Raw genomic sequence first — 20150 nt, 5'->3', positions numbered from 1 at the left:
CCTGTGCCCCGAGTGCCAGCGGGCTCCCTGCACGGTCCGCCAAACCCTGTCCCTTAGTAGTGTCTTGCTGCCTGGGAACTCAGTAGCTTCGGAAATAAAGCTTTGCTCAACTCGTAGTCCCGAGCATCCTGTTCACATCTCTCCCCGAGAGCTGATCCGGTGCGTGTAAGTCCCTTTCCAGGTGCCAAACTCATAGACATGGCTCAGGAGGTTCTAGTGACTCCCTTTCCAGCTAATTTGGCAAATGCCTTCTTACATGGAGATGCAGACAGTACTGACAGAGCGTGAGGCACTTACCTCTTGTGGCAGGGTTTTTGGCCTTGGTAGTAAGTGTGTGTGTTTGTTCAAGCAGTTGGTGCCGCATTAATAAAAGACTGCCACTGTGGGGAGCATTGCATTGCCCCAGAGTCAATTGCTTGGCCCCACTCAGTGAGCTTTCTGTAAAATATATAAGAGCCTGCGCTGTGAGGGAGCAGTTCCTCCTCAAAGCAGGGCTATGACTCTTGGCAAGAAAGAAAACAGCACTTCGCTACTGTTAGATCTTCTCCACGGTCAGGATTGTCCCCTGCAGCTGCAGTTTAGTTTTTATTCCTTTCAGCTGGAGGCTGGACAGCCCCCTGTGGTTTCAGCACAGATTCCTGTCCCTGGCCACCCTGTGCTGTATGTGGCCCAGCAAGTCTAGGCTTGTTGCTTTTCTAGTCTCAGCTGCCTTGAAAAAGACCCACTCCCTTACTTAAAGGACGGTGCAGTATGCGAACACAGTGTTTTCCTTAGAGCTGGAAAGCTGGTAGATGGTAAGAGAGGAAAACCTTCCACAACTGTGCTTTTCTCAGTGCATAGCTGTGCAGCCTGAGAGCTGAGCTGACAGTTCAGAACTTCCCTCTGTTGGCCTTTTTCCACCATAAGCACCACTGTGGTTAGGAGCTGAGCTGGAAGGCAAGGAGAGGGCTGTTGCCTCTCCTGACATGCAAATCAGTGTCTAGAGGAGAAGGAAGTGCTTAGCGTTTGCAGCTCAGTTTAATCTGCCAGAGTATTTGGCTTCCTGCAGGGTCCAGCCCTTTCTCAGTGGTCCTTAGACCAAATCAGTGGCAAAGTTACTTCAGTATTGGCTGTGCATTCTCTTCAGAAGCTGGAACCTGTTGTAGTTGGAGTGGGCGTGATGAGTACCCGGGCCTTTCTGGTTTAGTTTGTGACAATCCCTTCTGGTTCCAGCCCTTCCTGGGAAGGTTCTGAGCATGTTGCACACAGTCACAATTGGGTCTGGTTCTCCAGAACTGCCAGGACAGTGACCAGCTTGCTGTACTGCAAAGAAGTCAGTAGCTTGCTTCCTTATGTCTGTAGTCCTTCTCTCTTGTAAGGTATGCAAGGATATGAGAAGCAGGCAATGAAAAAATAATTGAGTGAGGGAGGGTATCAGTGTGCAGGAGAGGAGGCAGCGACTTTTGTTCCCAGTCCCCTGTTTCTGTGCACATTGGATGGATGGAAGCTGCTGGATGTGGTGGAGGTGGGAGCTGTGGGTGGCAGTGTGGGTGATGGATGGGTGAGGGGGTGCTGGCCTGTGTCTTTTTGAAACTGGAACTCTCTCTGTGACTGTTAGACTGGCCCTATCCTTTACTGTCAGTAAAAAAAAAAAAAAAAAAATGAGGCAGTATTGCCCCCTGTGTCACTCTGTAGTTTTATCCTCTGGTTTTCATCATGTGGGATGTAAACAGCAGAAACAAACCCAAAGTAAGTTCCAGTTGAGTGTAGGAATGAATGGCAGAAGAGGCTGTGACCTAAAACAGTATATTTCTGCTGTTTTCCCTCTCTCTGAAACCGTCAGCACAAGCTGCAGAGTACCTGGACAGCTGATGCCTATAGCAGCCCTTGCTGGCATAGCAGCTAACCTTTCTGTCTTGTTTCATTCTCTGACCAGGCAGAAGATGGGAACATCGAGTACAAGGTGAGCCTTTTGAGGTTGCAGAAGGAGTTCTTCCTCCCAGAGGGTTATTTTGCAGTGAGTAACTTCACCAAAGACAGCATATTTGGAACATGTCCAAGGAAGGGACAGAAAAGTGGATGCTGTACTAAGGAACTATCAGTCATCTTCTGTGTCCGTGCCTAGTAATAATACTCAGTATGCTGAGCTGGAAGAATTTGATCTTGATGCTCATTTTTTGGAAACTTTTAGGACCCACTGTGTTTTTCCTGAAGTCTTCCTTTTTAGAGAGAGCTGCAGGTATCCCTGACAATAATTTGTCACTTTCTTGTGGCTGTTCTGCCATTTGCACTTACTTGGCTCCTGTGTCACAGATAGGTCCCACAGTGCTGTCTTTACCCCCGCAGTAGGCAGGGTACAGATCCCTTGGGCAAGATGCAGGAAAGTTCTGCTAAGATATGTATGTACCTTTGAGAAACCCCTTCTCACCTGTCCTATGGCTTCTGCACAGACACTAACATGGGCTGTGTTTTCTAGAGGTGGGTCAGAGTTGGGGGCATTGCTTAATGGTGTTGGGTAAGGGAGCTGCTGTCTTGGGCAATGAGATTCCCTCTGCATCCAAAGTGTGACTGTAACCACCCGCTCCGTTACGCAGCTAAAACTAGTGAATCCCTCGCAATATCGCTTTGAGCACCTGGTGACGCAGATGAAGTGGCGGCTGCAGGAAGGCCGAGGTGAGGCCGTCTATCAGATCGGCGTGGAGGACAACGGGCTGCTGGTGGGCCTCTCGGAGGAGGAGATGCGTGCCTCGCTCAAGACACTGCGCCGTATGGCAGAGAAGTATGTGTTCCCTTTCATCTGCAGGACCCGCAGGCGTAAACAGCCTCCAGTAGAGAGGCTTGGCCCCAGGAGTCCCCTGAGGAGCAGGTGGCTCCATTTTACAAAGCCCCTGTATGACTGAAATTCCCTTATCGTGAGACTCTGGAAATACTAAGGCAGTTATAGGGCTTTTGGCTGGAAGCTTGAGGTTCCTTCCCTGCTATCCCCCACTTTCCTCCCATTCACTGCGAGCTGTGATTCTAGAGGTGCGAGAGCTGCCGAGTACAAGTGTGTCTCACTCCTTCCTTTTGTGTTTGTGGCAGGGTTGGGGCTGACATTACGGTGCTGCGGGAGAGGGAGGTTGATTACGACAGCGACGTTCCAAGGAAGATAACGGAGGTGCTTGTCCGAAAGGTGCCTGACAACCAGCAGGTAGGGACCTGTGTCTTAGTCGTCCTCTCCTGGAGACTTAGAGCCTTCGTACAAGCAGCTTCCTTTTGGGATGGGAGCCCAAACCCTAGGGGCACTTTGTCATGGATTAGCCCATAGCAGATGCTTTAAGAGATGCCAGAGGGAGGCTTGATGGTAATCTCCAAGACTGTGGTTGAGGCAGATACCAGTAGGGGAGATTGGCTGGATCAGAGCTGAGAAACTATTTCACTTCTACGGCAACCGTTCTGATGCAGGCCAGTGTGCAAACAAGGAAGGATTGAGAGTTCCTGCTGCAGCAAATGGGGGTTTTTTGTGCTACCAAAGCCTGATGTCTCACATCACAACTCTAGAGAGTGCATCACAACCCTTGGGCAGTGGTTTGTTGGAGGCAGGGGCAGAGTCTGAGCAAGGTTACACCGCACAGTGTCTGTCATGGAGGGAAGCTCTTTGAGGCACATCTCTGCTGCCATGTAGTGTTCATGCACATTCCAGCAGAGCAGCGGTTAAGTCTCATGACTTTTCTGTTCTTCTTCCTGTAGTTCTTAGACCTGCGAGTAGCTGTGCTGGGGAACGTGGACTCAGGGAAGTCAACCCTGTTGGGTGTCCTAACGCAAGGAGAGCTGGACAACGGGCGGGGCAGAGCACGCCTCAACCTCTTCCGGCATCTCCATGAAATCCAGTCAGGAAGAACGTCGAGCATCAGCTTTGAGATCCTTGGCTTCAACAGCAAAGGAGAGGTGAGAGAGTTGGCTGCTGAATCAGAAAGTGGGAGGAGAATAAGACTACCCTCCTGTTACAGCTGTGAGTGGGACGTGAGGAAAGAGAGGTGGCACAGCTCTGTGTCCCTCTAGCTGAACCCAGGTGCTACTTGTCCATTTGCAACAGACATTGTTTATTGCACCCATGGTGAATGATCTCTCCTCACTGCTTCTGAGGTCAAAGTGGATGGGTAAGAGCTGTGTTTTCTTCACTTGCCTGCTGGGGCTCCTTCTCTCACCAAGTCCTTATGTACCTCAGGTGGTAAATTACAGTGACTCCCGAACAGCAGAAGAGATCTGTGAGAGTTCTTCAAAAATGATCACTTTCATTGACCTGGCTGGCCACCACAAGTATCTGAAAACAACCATCTTTGGCCTCACCAGCTACTGCCCAGACTTTGCTATGCTGGTGGTTAGTGCCAACACTGGCATTGGTGAGTGTTGCCCTTCCTGCAGGGATTGACAGCAGTGTGTGCAGAGAAATGGAGAATGGGGGGAAGTGGGTCCCTGTTAGCTGGGAATGGTTGGCAGAAAAAAATATTGGTCTGGAAGCCTTTACTGATTTCTTGTAAGCCAGTGCATAGGAGTGCCTGGGAGGGGCTAGCTGTAGACTGCATTAAACTACCCTGGACAGAGAGGCTTTGTTTGGAATTTGAGGCTGTGTTTGTCAGAAAAAAAAAATTTAAAAACCCAAAAAACCCCCCAACTTTGACATATTCTAGGGGTGCTGAATCCTGAGGCCTTGTAAAAAGGTGGCTGGAGTTCTCCCACATCTTTCCTTGACATTTTTGTGGATGTTTTCTGGCAAACTCTAGCCCAAGAATGAAAACTACTGCATCTTTCTGAAGCAAACAGATCAGTCACAAAACTTCATGGTGGTTTTTATTTTTCTGGACTGATGTTTTGTTTAAAATAGTAATTTTGCTTTTTTGTTGCCTGATGAACTAAGCAGTTAGGGTAAAATCTCTAGAGTGAGCCTGTGGGAGAGGCAGGAGACATAGCTGTCTCATAAACAAGCAACAGTGGTGACTGCTACTGCACCTACACTCTCACTTGTCTCCTGCAGCAGGCACAACGCGAGAGCACTTGGGCTTGGCCATGGCCCTCAAGGTCCCCTTCTTCATTGTCATCAGCAAAGTTGACTTGTGTTCGAAAGCCACAGTGGAACGGACAGTGAAGCAGCTGGAGCGAATCCTGAAGCAGCCAGGCTGCAACAAGCTCCCCCTGCTTGTGAACTCGGATGACGATGCTGTTACAGCAGCGCAGCAGTTTGCACAGTCTCCCAAGTAAGGGACAATTTATTTCTTTTGCTGGGAGCAGGCAGTTCAGAGTAGGCTCCTGTGTGGAGCTGGGGAAGGGTGACGGCAGGGGAGGCGACCACATCTTGAACATCTTGGCTCCTCCTCAAGTTTCCTGCCTTTGCGTTCTCTAAGAAGGCATTTTTCCCTCCCAGGCCTTTTTCTGGCCTCTGGGAGCAGAAGGTGCCTGTGGCTGCACTGGAGTTATTTCTCCATGACAGGAGTGTGGGTTGGCAGGTGCCTCGACCAACCATGGAGGCAGGGGTTACTGCAGAGTTGTACTTAGCCTATGGGTCCTCCTGCTCTGGCCATTTATCGCTCTAGTCTCTGTCCTCTTACTGGACTCAGTAGATTGAGAATCCCAGCCACCTTCTGCAGCTGCACTCCAGCCTTCTGCTTATTCCTGTCTGTTTGTGTCTTACAGCATCACCCCAATCTTCACACTGTCCAGTGTTTCTGGGGAGAACCTGGATCTCTTAAAAGTCTTCCTCAACATCCTCCCTCCGCTGACCAACAGTAAAGAGCAGGAAGAACTAATGCAGCAACTCACAGAGTTTCAGGTGTGTAAGGGTAGTTTGTTTCCAGTTCTGGTACTGTACTCATTTCTCTGACATGTGACAAACATCTGGGGGCTCTGGACACCATGGGGAGGGATGTGGTGAACTCCTGGACTATTGGGACACAGTAAAGTAAAGAAAGAGCTTACTCCTTGAAAAAAGCCTGTTAGGCTGGGCTCTGTCCTAAACAAGAGATGCCCATCTTGGGGATAAGATTGTTTCTCTGGTTGCCACTTAAAAGGCAAAGGTTCCTCTAATGGGAAGGTAGTGGGAGCTAGTGAAAGCTCCGAGATGCTGTCTGATGAGCAGCAGAGAGGTCACCTCCTTCCATACAAGGGGTGGGCACCTTGTTCCCATTCTGGAGTGCTATTTCATAGCCATCTGAGCAGCTTACTCTTGTTGCCTTGCTGCAGGTTGATGAAATTTATACGGTGCCAGAGGTGGGGACTGTTGTGGGAGGAACTCTGTCGAGGTAAGTGAGGCCACGCAGACAAGAGGGGGTGTGAATGGTTGCTGGAGTTCCCACAAGGTTAGAGTCACCCGCTGCAGGTGGAAGCAGTGCAAGGCTCAGCCCTGACTGCTGCCAGAAGAATGAGCCAAGTGAGGGTGAAGCCCTAGAGGGTGTTGGGAGGTGCCATGAGCAGACCATTGGTCATGTGGTGCCAAGCAGAGAGCCTGCTGTAAAGCTGCTGGATTAGGAATGTGACCTGTAGTGTGCTGAAGGAAGGCATGCTGGGACCCAGAGTGGGCAGAGGTTAGCCATGATCCCAAGGTGGTGCTTTCCTCCTTCCTCAAGGTGGGGAGGAAGTGTAGAGGGTAAGTCCTGCAATCCCAGCAGAGGTTAATTGCATGCTACTCCATGAGAAGGCAGCTGTCCCTCAGTGTTTGGGAGTGATCAGAGCAGTTTGGCTACCAGCACATCCACGCAGAACAGTCTCTCCAGCAGAAACAATATAGTGTGGTGGAGCACTGGGGGCAGAATGACCCCTGCCTGAGGGATACCTGGTATTCTTGGGAGGGAGAGTGTGGCTTTTGCTCCTGCTGTAGGAAATCCCTGTTTCCACCAGCTTTGCATCCCTATTAGTTGGTCCCAGGTAAGAGTTCGAGGACACTCACCTCCTTGGCCCTGGGGAGTTTGCACAGGTTGATCTTGGAGGGTGAAATTTCTTCCTTGTGTCCTGATTAATTCTGTCGCACTCTTCTGCCCTGGGCAGTGGGATCTGCCGAGAAGGAGAGAACCTGGTGGTTGGTCCCACTGATGATGGGAAGTTCCTCCGGCTGAAAGTGTGCAGCATCCAGCGCAACCGCTCAGCCTGCCGTGTGCTGCGGGCCGGGCAGGCAGCCACCTTGGCCCTGGGATCCTTCGACCGCTCCCTGCTGCGTAAGGTGAGTCCTACTTTTGCCAGTTCTTTGCTGGTCCAGTGAGCAGGACTGGAGGCTTCCCTGGAGATCCCCTATTGCTAGGGTGGGAATGAAGCAGAGATGTTTGCAGAAAGCTTGGTGGAAGGGGAGGAAATGGCCAGGCTGTGAAGTAGGATGAGTATGGGGCTGAGAATGGGATGCAAGCCCAAGTCCCAAAGTGGAAACGTGTTTGTAGTTTTGGGGGGCTGTTCAGAAGCAAGCAGACTGGCCCTAACTACTGTGAACTTTGGGTTGTTGTGCAGGGCATGGTCATGGTGAGCCCAGAGATGAACCCCACCATCTGCTCAGTGTTTGAAGCCGAGATTGTGCTGTTGTTCCATGCCACGACTTTCCGGAAGGGGTTTCAGGTGACGGTGCACGTGGGGAACGTGCGACAGACTGCTGTTGTAGAGAAGATCCATGGAAAGGTAGGCATGCGAGTAAAGGGGAGAAAGATAGACCTCCCTGAGGTGCTTGTTGGGATTCCACCCTGCCTTCTAGTAAAGCTAGGGGCTACTGGTGTCTTGAGTAGCTCTGTCCTTTCCTAGGAACACACTCCATCCCTTTATCCTGCCCATTTGGTTGGTTTTCTTCCCAACCTGTTAAAAAATTCCCTCCTCACAAAACAAGCCACATGATGAACTACAGCAAGGCTGTGAAGGGAGGTGAACTCTATTCTCCAGAGCTTTTGTCTTCCTGTCTCCCCTTATGCGTACAACAGTGGGAAGGGCTCAAGTCATGCAGTCTGAGGGAGGCAGCTGGCTCATTTGCCTCATCTGAACATCCACATGCACCTCTCCTGCATGCATCGGTGTGGCAGACGGGTCTAAGCGCTCCCCTTTTTCTCTTCAGGACAAGCTGCGGACCGGAGAGAAGGCGGTTGTCCGTTTTAGGTTCATCAAGCATCCTGAATACTTGAAGATTGGAGCCAAGCTGCTTTTCCGTGAAGGAGTCACCAAAGGCATTGGGCATGTCACTGACCTCCAAGCCATCACCACCAAAGAAAATGGCCTGGAGGAGTCCCTGGGGCCTGGACAGCTGAGCTTCTGACTATCACTAGGTCAGAGAGATCTCCACTCACCAGCAACCAAGGAGAAGGATGGAAGCTCTCGTGGCTCTCTGAGTGATGACTGGAGCTGCTGCTGTCCCATTCTGGCGTGGGCATCCCTCCTCCGCACTATGAGATGGAGCCTGGGAGAGTTCCTCAGATTCAGAGCCGTTCATGGGGCAAGTTAAGCATGTTCTCCAAATTGCCTGCAGCTTTTGTTACCTTGCCCTTCTTCAGAATAGATCACAAGCACCTGCAAACCTGGGCAGGCAAGTTCTGGCTTTGTTTACTGTTTGAAAATTACTGGTTGGGAGGAGCAGAACCCTTGAAGACTAGCAGTGAAGGGATGTTTTTGCATCTCTGACACAAGATCTGGTCCCATTTCTGCTCTCTGAGCACTGGGTTGATAACAATCCTCTCTTGCGTCATCCTGCAGCACATCCCTCTGGGCAGTGGATGGAAGAGGCCCTGCTACCCACAGCAGGGGCCTGGTGGAACCTCTCAAAATGCATTGAGGACACTTTTTAACCGTTTTAATCTTGGTTGGCTTTAATCTGCTGTGTGTCCGTTTGTGTGTTGGTTTTGCAGTACTCTGATCTGAGTGTCTTACTGTTGGACAAGTGTCATGTTCCCCACTCCCATGTAGACACTCCTTCAGCACCCTGCTTTCTGGCTCCCGGGAAGCTGTGGCAGCTCCGAGTGCACGGCCTGGTGACATAACGGCGTGAAGGCAGTTTGCACTTGCATCGGTTCCTTGCAGGAGGCCATTCTGTGGAGCAGAGTGGGGCCTGGGCCTGTGCTGCTGTGTGCTGGTCGTTTCCATGGATGGCTGGCTGCAGGGGTCACCTGCATGTCAGCAGCAGTGGTTTGCAGTGGGCTCCCTGGTGTGGCTATTGCAGTGCCCAGCCCGGCTTGCTTCTCACATGCTTGCCTTAATGTGTGAGGAGGACAGTCTGTGTTCCTAACACAGCACCAGGAGACTTCTCTTGTTTAGATGTGATTTGACAGTGGCGTGGTTTTCTTTCTGTTTCTCCTCAAAAAAGACTTCTTTTTTTTCCCCTTGCCACTGGGGTTTGTTGTCAGAGGAAAGCTGGTGGTGCCAGCAAGGACTCAAAGAGTGCACAAAGAGTGGAGCGTGTGCGTCTCCCACTCACTGTCGTGCAGCTCCCCTGCGTGACTGTTACTCCAGGCCACTCGTATCCCGGAGGATGCAGCAGGGCTGTATAGCTGTACATAGATACGCTTTTGGTTTTATTGTTGACTGTTAGACCAAATGTGTCAGCTGTGAGCAACAGGTCTTCAGCCAGCCCTGTTTCATGGCACGGTGGCCTGCCAGCCCTGACTGACGAGCAGGGCAAGGGCCTGTGATAGCACTTGGACACCCAAACAGCCTTTCTACCATCCTGTGAGCAAGTTCTGCTTCGGGGCTGCTGGCACAGGCAGTGCCTGCGGGGCTGAGCAGCCTGTGCTGGTCTGTGGATGTCACAAAGCAGCACTGTCCCCTGGGCTGGGCTCCAGCAGGTGGGGAGGTGGTGGCTGCACCCTGTGAAGAGCATGCCGAGGCACGGGGAAGCTGGTGGAACGGTGGTGGTATGTATGAAGGGATTCAGAGGCAGCTCAGCAGTGACACAAGTGACCTGTCCCTTGAGGTGAGTGAGCACAGACCCAGATGAAAACTGCTTCTTCCACATCAGCCCAGCAGGGAGACAGGAGCTGCTGGCTCAGGGTCACTGCTCAAGCAGCATCCCTCTTTCTTCCATCCTGGCAGTGGTCTATGTGTTATGGTGACATGGTATTTCACCCATTCCTGCAAGAAGCGACAGGCCCCAGCTGCCAGCAGGCTCTTCCCTTTGGTGCTAGTGGGTCACAGAGAAAGCTGCCTGGGGGCTGGGAGGGGGGGAGACTCCAGCTGTTTGCAGCAGCCACCGTGTTTTCTGCCCCAAAGCGGGTATGGGGTGCTGTGACCTTTTCTGAAATAGCTGATGGCTGGTCTCACCTCATCCTTGCCATCTGTGGCATGACTGTTCTTGGTGCCATGCTCTTATTATTGCTGTTTTGTTGTCTTGAATTTTTTTCTAATGCTGGGGGTTGTCCCTGTTCCCCAAGCATCTATATATAAATGTACAGAATAAAGATGTTTTATTGAGCTTGCTGGCTGAATTGTGCCGTGAGCAAAGGTGGAGCTGGGCTCTTGCCCTGCTGCCCTTGGAGCTGGGTCAGGGTTAGAGATGGCTGCCCCTCACCCCTTCCTAAGCTTCCTGCATTCAGCCCTATAAATACCGTCCTGTGGTGTGGAAGGAATGCAGGCACACTGCTGTTTACAACTGTGCCCTCCCCGCTTATCTGTGCGAGCCTGGGTGTGCAGCCTGGGGTGACAGGTAGCCACGTCACTCTGAGCACAGCACTTCAAGCTGTTATGGGTGGAACAAGCTGTGGTGAGTGCTTCCTTCCAGCCACAAATTCCCCCAGAGCCTAATTAAAGAGATGCTTTCTAGGGCACACATCTAACCAGTGGTTTGTTTTTAAAATAGCTTTGACCTTATCAAGGGGTTTGCAACTGCCTTCTCTCCATGAGAAGAGGCTGTTCCCTTGGGACAGGCGGAGGCAGAAAGGCTTCCCTGTGGAGGTGACTTGTGGCACTGAAGGGATTTGCCTGTTCTCAACTTGTTTTTGTGTCGTAGTGGTGTCTGCAGAGTCCGGTCCTGCCAGACACTTAGGAAATTAGATGTGCTGCTGTCACAGGAGTGTGAGGCAACCCTGCCAGACTGGTTGCTATTTCTCTTTACATGTGGACTTTGGGGAAACTTGTCACTTTGCAATGTGATGACTGTCATTAATGGGAGTGACTCTGTAATTCCTTCCTCTGCTGCTCACCAGCAGAGCTGCACGCACCAGAATGAGCTTCTTGTGCTTCCTGAAATTTCAAAACTATGTTGTCAAGTGTTAGACCCGCACTGACAGTAACATGGCAGCTTCCCAGCACGGGCTGTCTGCTGGAAGGAGAGCAGCTCAACAGCTCTAAGTAGGCTGGTGCAGTTCAGAAAAGAAACTGAAACAGCACATGCAAATACAGCTCCACTTTGCATCATTATCTGCTGCCTGAAAGGCTCTGTCCCCCTGCTCAGGGAGGGGAAGCCTGCAGCTGATGAAACTCCCTGCAAAGTGTGTTTACAAACCCCACCCAGTGCTGCCTTGACGTGGCACGTTCCTTCCCCCTGTGTTAAGAGCCGAGTTCAAATTATTGGCAGCAGCATTTATGGAAGAGGCTGTGAGCTCCAGGCAGCAAAAAATCATTGTCTTTCAAGGGGAGAGGGAAAGAAGGAACCACAGGGCTAAGCCACCATCTGTAAGCTATACAGTAAGGGCAAGGCCTGTAAGTGCAGCCAGAGGAGAGCTGCCATGAGGTGAAGGCTTCCCACTAAGTGACTTGATAGGGGTTCAGGCCTGGGCTTGGCTGGAGATTCCCTGGGATAAGCCACGGTGCTGACAGTGCCTGCTTTTACAGTAGGAACAGAATTACTGAGCGGTGATGCCGTGGAACTACCTGTGGCAGGAGGTGAGAGTACCAAGCAGCTTCTGGTAGTGCCAAGCAAATGGAGGCAGGCTGGCTGCCACCAGCTAAACTGGGTAAGTCCAGCATGATACGCAATTCACAAGTTCCAGTTCCTCTTAAGATTTAAGAAAGAGACAATTTATTAGACTCTTCTGCATTAAAACCTGACAGGCAGTATAAAAACCTAAAACTGTATTTAAAAACAGATTCTTTAAAAAACACTGATTATCTAAAAACTCCCAGCACGGCCAGGAGTTAAGGAGGTAAGCGCTTAAAGAAAAAATCTAAAGTTTTTGTCACACCTTCTCTGGGTCGTTTTGCACTAGATCCTGCTGGAGTCTTGGGCTTGTTCTTTGCCTTGGCAGGAGACCTGGAAGCTGCAGCTTTTGGGCTGGGAGCTGCGACTGGAGCTGTAGGAGCGCTAAGATCCAGGAAGGAGCTTTGCAGTTCCAGAGCAAAGTGGTAGTCCATGTGCTCTGGGAACTCCCACACCAGCACCAGCTCACCACACTTCTCACAGCGCTGCTGGTCCCCTGGAGAGGCAGGAGGTAGCCAGGTGAGCTCAGGAGAGGGGGGCAAATTCTGCTCACTTCCCTCTGTACCTGGCTCTAATTTCAGAAAGGTCCTGGAGCTAGATGGAATCGAGGGTGTTTGCGTAGCATCAGACAGCAACTTCTCACAGGGAAGCCTCTTGTAAGGAGAAGTAGGACTCCCATCTCTGGCACTCTGCTTCACAGGGGACTCCGGGTCACACTGCACAGGGGCAAGTCCAACGCCCCCTCTCTCTCGGTGCTCCGGGGAGCTGGGCACAGGTGGCTCTGCAGCGGTAGCAGCGGGCAGGCTGGTTGCTGCCGCCGTTTCTGACTGCTGCCTTTCTGCCGCCTTTTGGAAGAATGACTCAATAGCATTAGCTGGCTTCTGCCTCAGCTCTTTGCTTGGGCTCCTGAAGAACTTGACCCTGGGCCTCCTAGAAGATGTGGAGTTTTGGCTGTCGGTGGCAGTGCCATCAGTCTGGGTGTCACTCGTCAAGAAGGTGGCGATGCCTGCAGAGAGGAGCGTGGCAGGCTCTGAGAACTTGCTTGCTGAGAGAAGCACAGATATAAGCGGTGGAGACCTGCAAAGGACAGAGCAACATCAGCTCAGATACCAGCCTGGGAAGCAAGAAGTCTTTTGAGGTAAGATTTCAAGCAACATAACACGTTCACAGGCAGGGAACAGGGGAACCACAGTCTGGGTATCTAGCAAGGGGTGGGAGAGATGTTTCCTCTGAAAAAAATGTTAGTGTTGCTACCACCAGAACAGAGTCTCACAGACATAGCAGGCTGCGTCGGGCTGAGCAGAAAGCCTCACTCCAGAACAGCATTTCCCAAAGGAAAGGGCACTGGAGCAGGGCCAGCCAGCTGCCAGCCTGGACTTGCAGTTCACCACAGGCCGGAGCTGCTGGGAGATTCCCAGTCAAGGTGAGAGGGCATTAAGGGAGCAGCAGCCTCGTTGGAACCCAACAGACAGTACTTTCATGCCCTAACTGCACCTCAGCCTTCACTGCAGAGCAGGAGGAAGGAAGGAGGTAATGTTGAATATGGGACCTGTGCACCTCAGTTTTCCCTCCTGCCCCAGTGGCCTCCTCCCAGAAAACCACCTTTGTCCTCAGTGGAGGAGAGCAGGGCCTAGCTAGCTTCTCCAGCCCAGCAGGGCAAGGACTGCATTGTTGCAGCTGGACACCCCCCGTGGCCAGTGGCAATCACCAGCTCCAAGTAGAGAAGTCAGAAGTGTCTGGCCAAGATGTGGGGCTAGGAAGAGGCCCAGCTCACAGCTGTCCTGCGCCAACAAGCAGAGGTCACAGTGCATGTGTGGGGGTTACTTTTCTTACCAGCTGGTCTAACACACTCATTTCTTTCTGTCAGGTCCCTGGCTCATCCTGCACCTCCCACAGCAGAACAACCCCTGATGAGGACATGAACTCCTTCCTCCCACACTCACCAGGCCGCCTGGTGAGCCCCAGCCATGTTGCAGTTTTGGATGAGGGCAAAGGCATCGTTGCACATCTTCTGGGCATCATAGCGGGTCAGAGCGCAAAAGCGCGACGCCCGGGTGTCTCCCTGCATGCGGATGACCACCATCAGCTGCTTGGCCACTCGGTGGTTCTGCAGAAAGAAGAGGTAGCCGAGTTTCAAGCGACACCTGCAGGAAAGAGCAGGGAAAGCCGAGGAGACGGTCTTGGTGCCCACAACTCTGTGCCATCAGCTATCACCTCCCGGGGATGCTGTGTGGCAGATGGCAGCTTGTCCTGCCTGGCCTGATCTCCAAGGGATGAGACAAGGGACAGCAAATGCTTGTGCAGCAGTGCCACACACGATGGGAAGAAGTTAGTCCTCGCCTTCCTTCAAAGGCAGCTCTGCACCATTTCTTGCCCCCCCCACAGCAATGAAGCTAGCAGATTTATCTCACCCTGGCCTGCACTCTGCCATCTAGATGTGAGCGTATCTCTTCCTCTCACAGCCCACAGCAAAGGCAGAGCTGCATCAGCAAAGGGCTTGCAAGGGAGCAGCAGTGTGCTAGGATGAAGGTGTGGTGGCTTTCAGGTCGCTGCATCCGAAAGCATGGTACACGGACCATCCTTAGCCCTGCAGCGTTCTGGGACAAAAACATCCTTCCTGGGCTGGGGTTCTGCACAGCTCTTTGCTTGGGGCACCTCAGCACACAGGCACACATCTGAGGGCAGCCAGATTTCCTCCCTCACCACACACCACCCTCCGCCTCCTGCAGACAGCTCAGGGTGCAAACACGCTGTGTGGCTTCCTGAAGGCCAGCAGGGAGAAGGCTGTACCCGTGTCTCCCCTCCTTACCTGGCTCCTGTCCTTGATCAGTCTGGATTCCAGCTCCAAGGCCAGCTGCAGGAGCCAGTGTTGCACCTGGACAAAAACAGTGGTAACAGACAGGTTGGGCCTCTGTTCACAACACTGCCACCAGACCAGAGTGAAGGCTACACACACCAGGAACACTGGAGAGGCACTAGACTGGCATGGACACAGACTATCACGAGGTCCCGTATCTGGAGTACTCGTGGAGAAAATTTGCCCAAGTGAGGATTCAACACTGGAGGCCAAGGCATTGTAGACACTGTACAAGTCCTTGCAGCATTACTACTAGACTCTGCCAAGTAATCTGGGTCCTCTGCCCTGGATCTCTCTTTGCACCTCCCTACAACTCTCTCCCCAGCTAACAGGTAAGGTACATCCCCCCTCTTTCTTTGGGCTAGTTCCCTTCTTTCTAGCAACCAAGCCCTGGAAACTTGGCACCATGAATACTTTTAGAACAGCACAGGCCCACAGTTCTGCTCATGGAAATTACAAGGCTGGACCTCTTTGTGCAGGAGATCATCAACACATTTCTGGCAAATGGGCATTTCCCTAATTTCTAGGGCCCAAACCACCTCCTCCCACTCAGCCCCTAGGCTGAGTTTCAGGACACTGTGACACAGAAAAAGCAGTAGTTTTGCAAGATAGCCTCAGCTTTTAGCAATCTTATCTTCTCCAGTGCAAAGGCCAAGCCTTGTGCTAAATGTAGGCTTCTCCTACCTCCTTCTGCGTGGCAAGGGCTGTCCTCCCAGGAAAGTTCTTGCTGCAGCCAATGGACTGAGGCAGGTACCGGTTTTTGACAGGTTCATCTTCAATTCCTCTACACAAGTCATAGAGCCAGGACCTGAAAGCCACGGAGGAAGCATGAGGTGAAGGCAGCCACCGACAAGCGAGCATCACTGAGCAGCAAGGCAGCCTTCTGCTGAGCCATGCTTTCAACTCTGCAAGCTGCGACTCTGCCTCTCATCCCCAGCTCTGCAGTTGCAGCCGCAGCTGAAGAGGCAGGTTTCCTTCAGGCCACAACTGCCTGTCAGTGCAACGCCTCCACCTCTTCTCCTGAAGTGGCTGCAGTTCACAAGTCTGCAGGGCACCCCAACCGCTGCTCCAGGCTCCAGTCCAGCCTTGTAATTTCCTCTGTAATGAGACTGTCAAGCCTGCCTGCTTCCCAGCCTGCAGGGAGCCCTTCCACAGCTTGGCCCCATCCTTACACACTGTAGAGGAGGGCAGAGTTGGCTGACAGGCAAAACGTTATCCTGGGGAGGGTGCCTGGGAGCAGACAAGGCAGGAAACCTGTTTGTGGGCCTGCCAGACCAATGCTTCTGAAAGATGTCACTGAAGTTTTACCTTTCGACCTTCCTAATCGCAGCAGAACAAAAGGAAGTCCCAGTTCCTGCCAAGAGCTAAGTTGTGGTGAGTGGTTTATTATTACCCAGTTTTGTCTCCAAAATGAGTCTGGAGCTCTGTCTCACTGAACTGTGTCAGCTCCCCAATGTACTGTACTCCCAGGATGTCTGTGATGGCAGTGCCCAGCTTGCCTCCCAGGTTACGGCTACAGCAGAGAAAAAGAAAAACAGAACAGAAATGAAGCATCATGTCTCTTCCATTGTGGTCCTTTCACAGACAGGTTGCAGCTCCTCCACTGTCACACACAGCTGTGAGGGATCACTGTCAGGATCTCCTCTCCATTTCTTACAAGCATTGATGAGCAGTTACCGTGGAGTCGAAAGCCTTTGCTGGCTGCTATCAGTTAGCATTAAATTGTTCTGAGTTGGCCAGGAGGTTTCCTACCCCCAAGTTACTTAAATTCTGCTCACACAAGCAATGATGACAAACCAAGAGGAGCAAGTACTGTGACAGTGAAGACCATCAGGGCTGTCTTCCTGGACTTGAGAAGCACAGCACCAGCATTCGAAATACATGCTTTTGCCACAGAGCAGCTCAGCCTGAGCCCCAGGCTGCAGAGGAGCAGGCAGCTCCCAGTACTTACATATTGCTGACAGGCAGTTGGCTGAAGAGCTGCGGGACGAATCGCGAAGATACGAGCGTCTGGCGGTTGGGCTTGTTTAACCCACAGGCCAATTTTGCCAGTGTCTGTAACACAGAAGAGGGTGGAAACCCTGTTACTGCAAACTCTGCGCTGACTTTAATGGCTTGTGCTGTATCACCTCTAGGGGCTGCCTTTGGAATAGCTGCTAGGAAGGACGTACGTGCTGGTTGCACCGCTGCTGGCTCCCAGGCAGTACCCACTTTGGGACTTGGCACGCACTGGCTGGGTGCTCTGAGAGCACTGCTGCTTCCAGACTTCTAGCTCTGCAAAGGGCTGGACTCCTGCTCCAGGCAGCTTGGGGGATCCCAGTCTATCAGCTGTTCTGGTTGGCTTAGTTTTCCATCAGGCAAGCATGTTAGAGCTTCCAGAGCATTCCCAGAATCCTTCCCCAGGCTATTTCTTTCACTATGTCTTGCTCTTTCATCTTCTATGTTTGTCTTGCTTTTTCTCAATGTCACTATTTTAATCTCCTCTTGGTGAGGTCCACAGCAGCTTAACACTGCAAAAGGAAATCTGCAAAATACAGACTTGCTAGCCTGGAAGGGATGTTCTCTAGCTTATTTGCTATGGAGCTTCCCCTCCTGCTCTAATCTACCACAGGATCAAGAATACACAGATCACTTGAAATAAGTTTAGCTGAGTGTTTGGGGGTTTTTTGAACAAGTCTAATAATTTCCTCTTTCACTGCTTTACCACACATCCTAAAACTAAGCAAAATTTCTTTCCTGCCTGTTGAGCTATGATCTTTATTAACAGCCTGTTTTACAGGCTCACATACATTCTCACGCTTTCTAGACAAATTAGATCCCTTTCCCTCAACTTTTTATATCCAGTCATTTTCCAGATGTCTAATTGCTGTTACTGTTGTTTCACTGGAGGCTCTTCCAAGTTTACCCACACCGTTCATGAAGTAAAGTCCTGCAAGCTGAACCAATCAAGGAGACTTCATGGGGAGAAATAATTTACCTTTTCTGACACCTTCTCTAACCTGTACATGCTGAAACAGGATTTGCCATTTCTACAAGAGCACTCATATTACTGACTCATCCTGCTGCTTGTCCACAGTAACTCCAGGCTACTTCCTGACTTACTGTGACTTAGCCAAAAGCCTACTGGCTGCTTTTTTCCTATAAACCACAAGAACAGTGAGGAGCATAAGAAGCACTGCTTGGCGATTTCAGACTGTTTCTAGGCTTTTTCAAGCCCAGAATTTTCAGCTCTTAATTTCATCTCCCAGAACTCTCACAGCCCAGGCCCCGAGCCCTATCTGTGCTTTGCATCACCTGAATTCCTACAGCTGTTGCCCCTCTATAGGCTTCAGTGGAAATACTCTTAGTGGACCTCAGACAGATCCCCCCCAGGATCCCACTCTAAATATCCTGAGTGCAACTCACTGAACAAAATAATTATGGAAAACAGTAAGATTTTCTTCAGCTAGATGCATGCCCTTCAGATAACCTCAGTCATGTTGTTTTGCCAGGGTGTCATTGTTGGCTTATGCAACTCAGGGTGAGGTACGATAGAAACCTGAAGATCAGCACCTCACATCTGCAGTTTCCCCTGTACATTAAGCCACTTATGCTGTCAAAGAGGGCACATAAATTAGTTTGGCACCAGTGGTTCTTGATAAGACCACGCTGTTATCCTTCCAGGTGCTTCCAAATAGCTCATTCAGTTATTTGCTCTTATTTTATCAGCTAGGTTCCTGGTGTACTCTAATGAGTTACCTCACTAGGAAGAAAAATCCCCCAGAATAGTTTTCTTTAGAAGAAACACAAGCTTAAAATCAGGTAACCTCCACCTTGAGTTTTAGGCAATAGGAGCTGAAGCCATGGAATGGTTTTTACTGACACAAATTCCCAGTGACTTGGAGGAAGAAGAATACCAGCTTGGGGCACTGAGGCGAGTCGGGTTGCTTTTCCTCTTTCTGGTCAGTCAGCCTTTACACCCGCTGGCCACGCTTTGGGTGATGCTCAGGCAGCTGCTGAGAGCAGCCACAGGAGCACTTCGTGCATGACAGCAGCTGCAGAAGCAAACGGACTTTGATGCTGCAGCTATAGAGGGTTTCCTCCTGGGTGGAACTCAGGGTGGTTTACTGAGAGCACCCAGCACTTGTTTCCTCTTTGCAGAAAAGGTTTGTACCTTCAAAGGTGAGCTGGCTGTGGAAACACTGTAGCGTGTTCAGCACAGCCACATGTAGGTTCTGGTAATCTCTGCACTGTGCTTGCTGGTCTAGATATCCAGTTCTTCAGGGACAGCACAGTACATCACCATTTCCTTACTCCCTTTAAAAAAAAATAATAAAAATGTTGGCATAGAAAATGGAAGTTGGGAGAAGCTGCTACGGATAGCAGGGATGTCCTCTGTTATTCTTGATTAAAGAGAGAAAAAAGGCACATTGAACATCCCTTCCAGTGGAAATTTTTACACCAGTGATCTTCCTCAGCTAGCTCATTTCTGCCTCACGGTCTCTTCTAGTTTCAAGGTGAGCCAGTGCAGAACTAGCTCCAGGACCTGTGTACAGCTGGTAATAGTTCCAGTTGTTTCTGCAGCAGTCTGAGATGAAATTTATCTTCTGTAAGTTCCAAAGCATCCATTTAGTCTCTATCCTTTTTTTTTTTTAAGTCTGAGCCTGCATTTTGAAAGTCCTAACTGTACAGATGAGCTCCTTTTGCAAAGAAGGAAACAAGTGCTGGGTGCTCTCAGTGAGCCACCCTGAGTTCCACCCAGGAGGAAACCCTCTATAGCTGCAGCATCAAAGTCCGTTTGCTTCTGCAGCTGCTGTCATGCACGAAGTGCTCCTGTGGCTGCTCTCAGCAGCTGCCTGAGCATCACCCAAAGCGTGGCCAACAGGGGTACAGGCTGATTGACCAGAAAGAGAAAAAGCAACCCGACTCACCTCAGTGCCCCAAGCTGGTATTCTTCCTCCTCCAAGCTGCTAGGAATTTGTGTCAGTAAAAAGCATTCCCTGCCTGAATTTGTTGTCTAAAACTCAAGGTGGAGGTTTCCTACTTTAAGCTCTGAATTTTTCCTGAAGAAAACTCTCCTGGAAGACTTAAAACCCTTTTCTCCCTAGTAAGCTAACTCATTAGGGTACACCCAGAATCCAGGCAGTAAACTGAGTACTGATTGCATAGGCCACATCTCTGGGGAAAAAAATCTCCTCCCCTTCCCAGATGTCTTACAATTTCCCTGAAGGCATGCTTACTATGGCTGCATTCCCCACTCAGCTCATCTTCTGTGGGAGAGTGCACAGGAGAGTGTCTAACAGCACACTCTGACTCTGCTGCTCAGAAGAAGTCAGGCTGCCGTGTTGCACACACACCTTATTGTGTGAAATCCCAGCTGAACACCTGAATCCGGTGGCTTCTTCTACAGCCACCCTAATTTCTTCCACAATTACTGCACCCATGGTCAGCTGCAGGTCAGGACAATCAGGGTTATCAAAGGACAGTGACGCC

The 20150-nt window shown here is 50.9% G+C and overlaps 2 protein-coding genes across 2 annotated transcripts; one reads left to right on the top strand and one right to left on the bottom strand.

Moving 5' to 3' along the window:
- Window positions 1–1918: 1918 nt before the first annotated feature.
- GTPBP2 (GTP binding protein 2) lies at window positions 1919–8325 on the top strand. The gene is made up of 11 exons (XM_010175785.1): window positions 1919–1942; window positions 2574–2758; window positions 3061–3169; window positions 3709–3906; window positions 4187–4361; window positions 4994–5213; window positions 5650–5785; window positions 6196–6254; window positions 6997–7168; window positions 7447–7611; window positions 8036–8325. The coding sequence occupies exons 2-11, from the start codon at window positions 2625–2627 to the stop codon at window positions 8231–8233; spliced, it is 1566 nt and encodes a 521-aa protein (XP_010174087.1). The 5' UTR covers window positions 1919–1942; window positions 2574–2624; the 3' UTR covers window positions 8234–8325.
- Window positions 8326–12039: 3714 nt separating this feature from the next.
- POLH (DNA polymerase eta) lies at window positions 12040–20146 on the bottom strand (the record flags this gene model as incomplete). Its single annotated transcript, XM_010175796.1, has 7 exons — window positions 12040–12898; window positions 13765–13928; window positions 14631–14696; window positions 15363–15486; window positions 16072–16191; window positions 16630–16733; window positions 20015–20146. Coding segments are annotated over 7 exons (1569 nt in total), but the record flags the coding sequence as incomplete, so codon positions are not given.
- Between the last annotated feature and the right edge of the window lie 4 nt (window positions 20147–20150).

The sequence above is a fragment of the Antrostomus carolinensis genome, unplaced genomic scaffold (genome assembly GCF_000700745.2).
Source record: "Antrostomus carolinensis isolate BGI_N321 unplaced genomic scaffold, ASM70074v2 scaffold36810, whole genome shotgun sequence".
Taxonomy (NCBI): Eukaryota; Metazoa; Chordata; class Aves; order Caprimulgiformes; family Caprimulgidae; genus Antrostomus; species Antrostomus carolinensis.
Note: the sequence above shows the minus strand (reverse complement) of the source record. Positions and strands in the feature narration are given on the sequence as shown.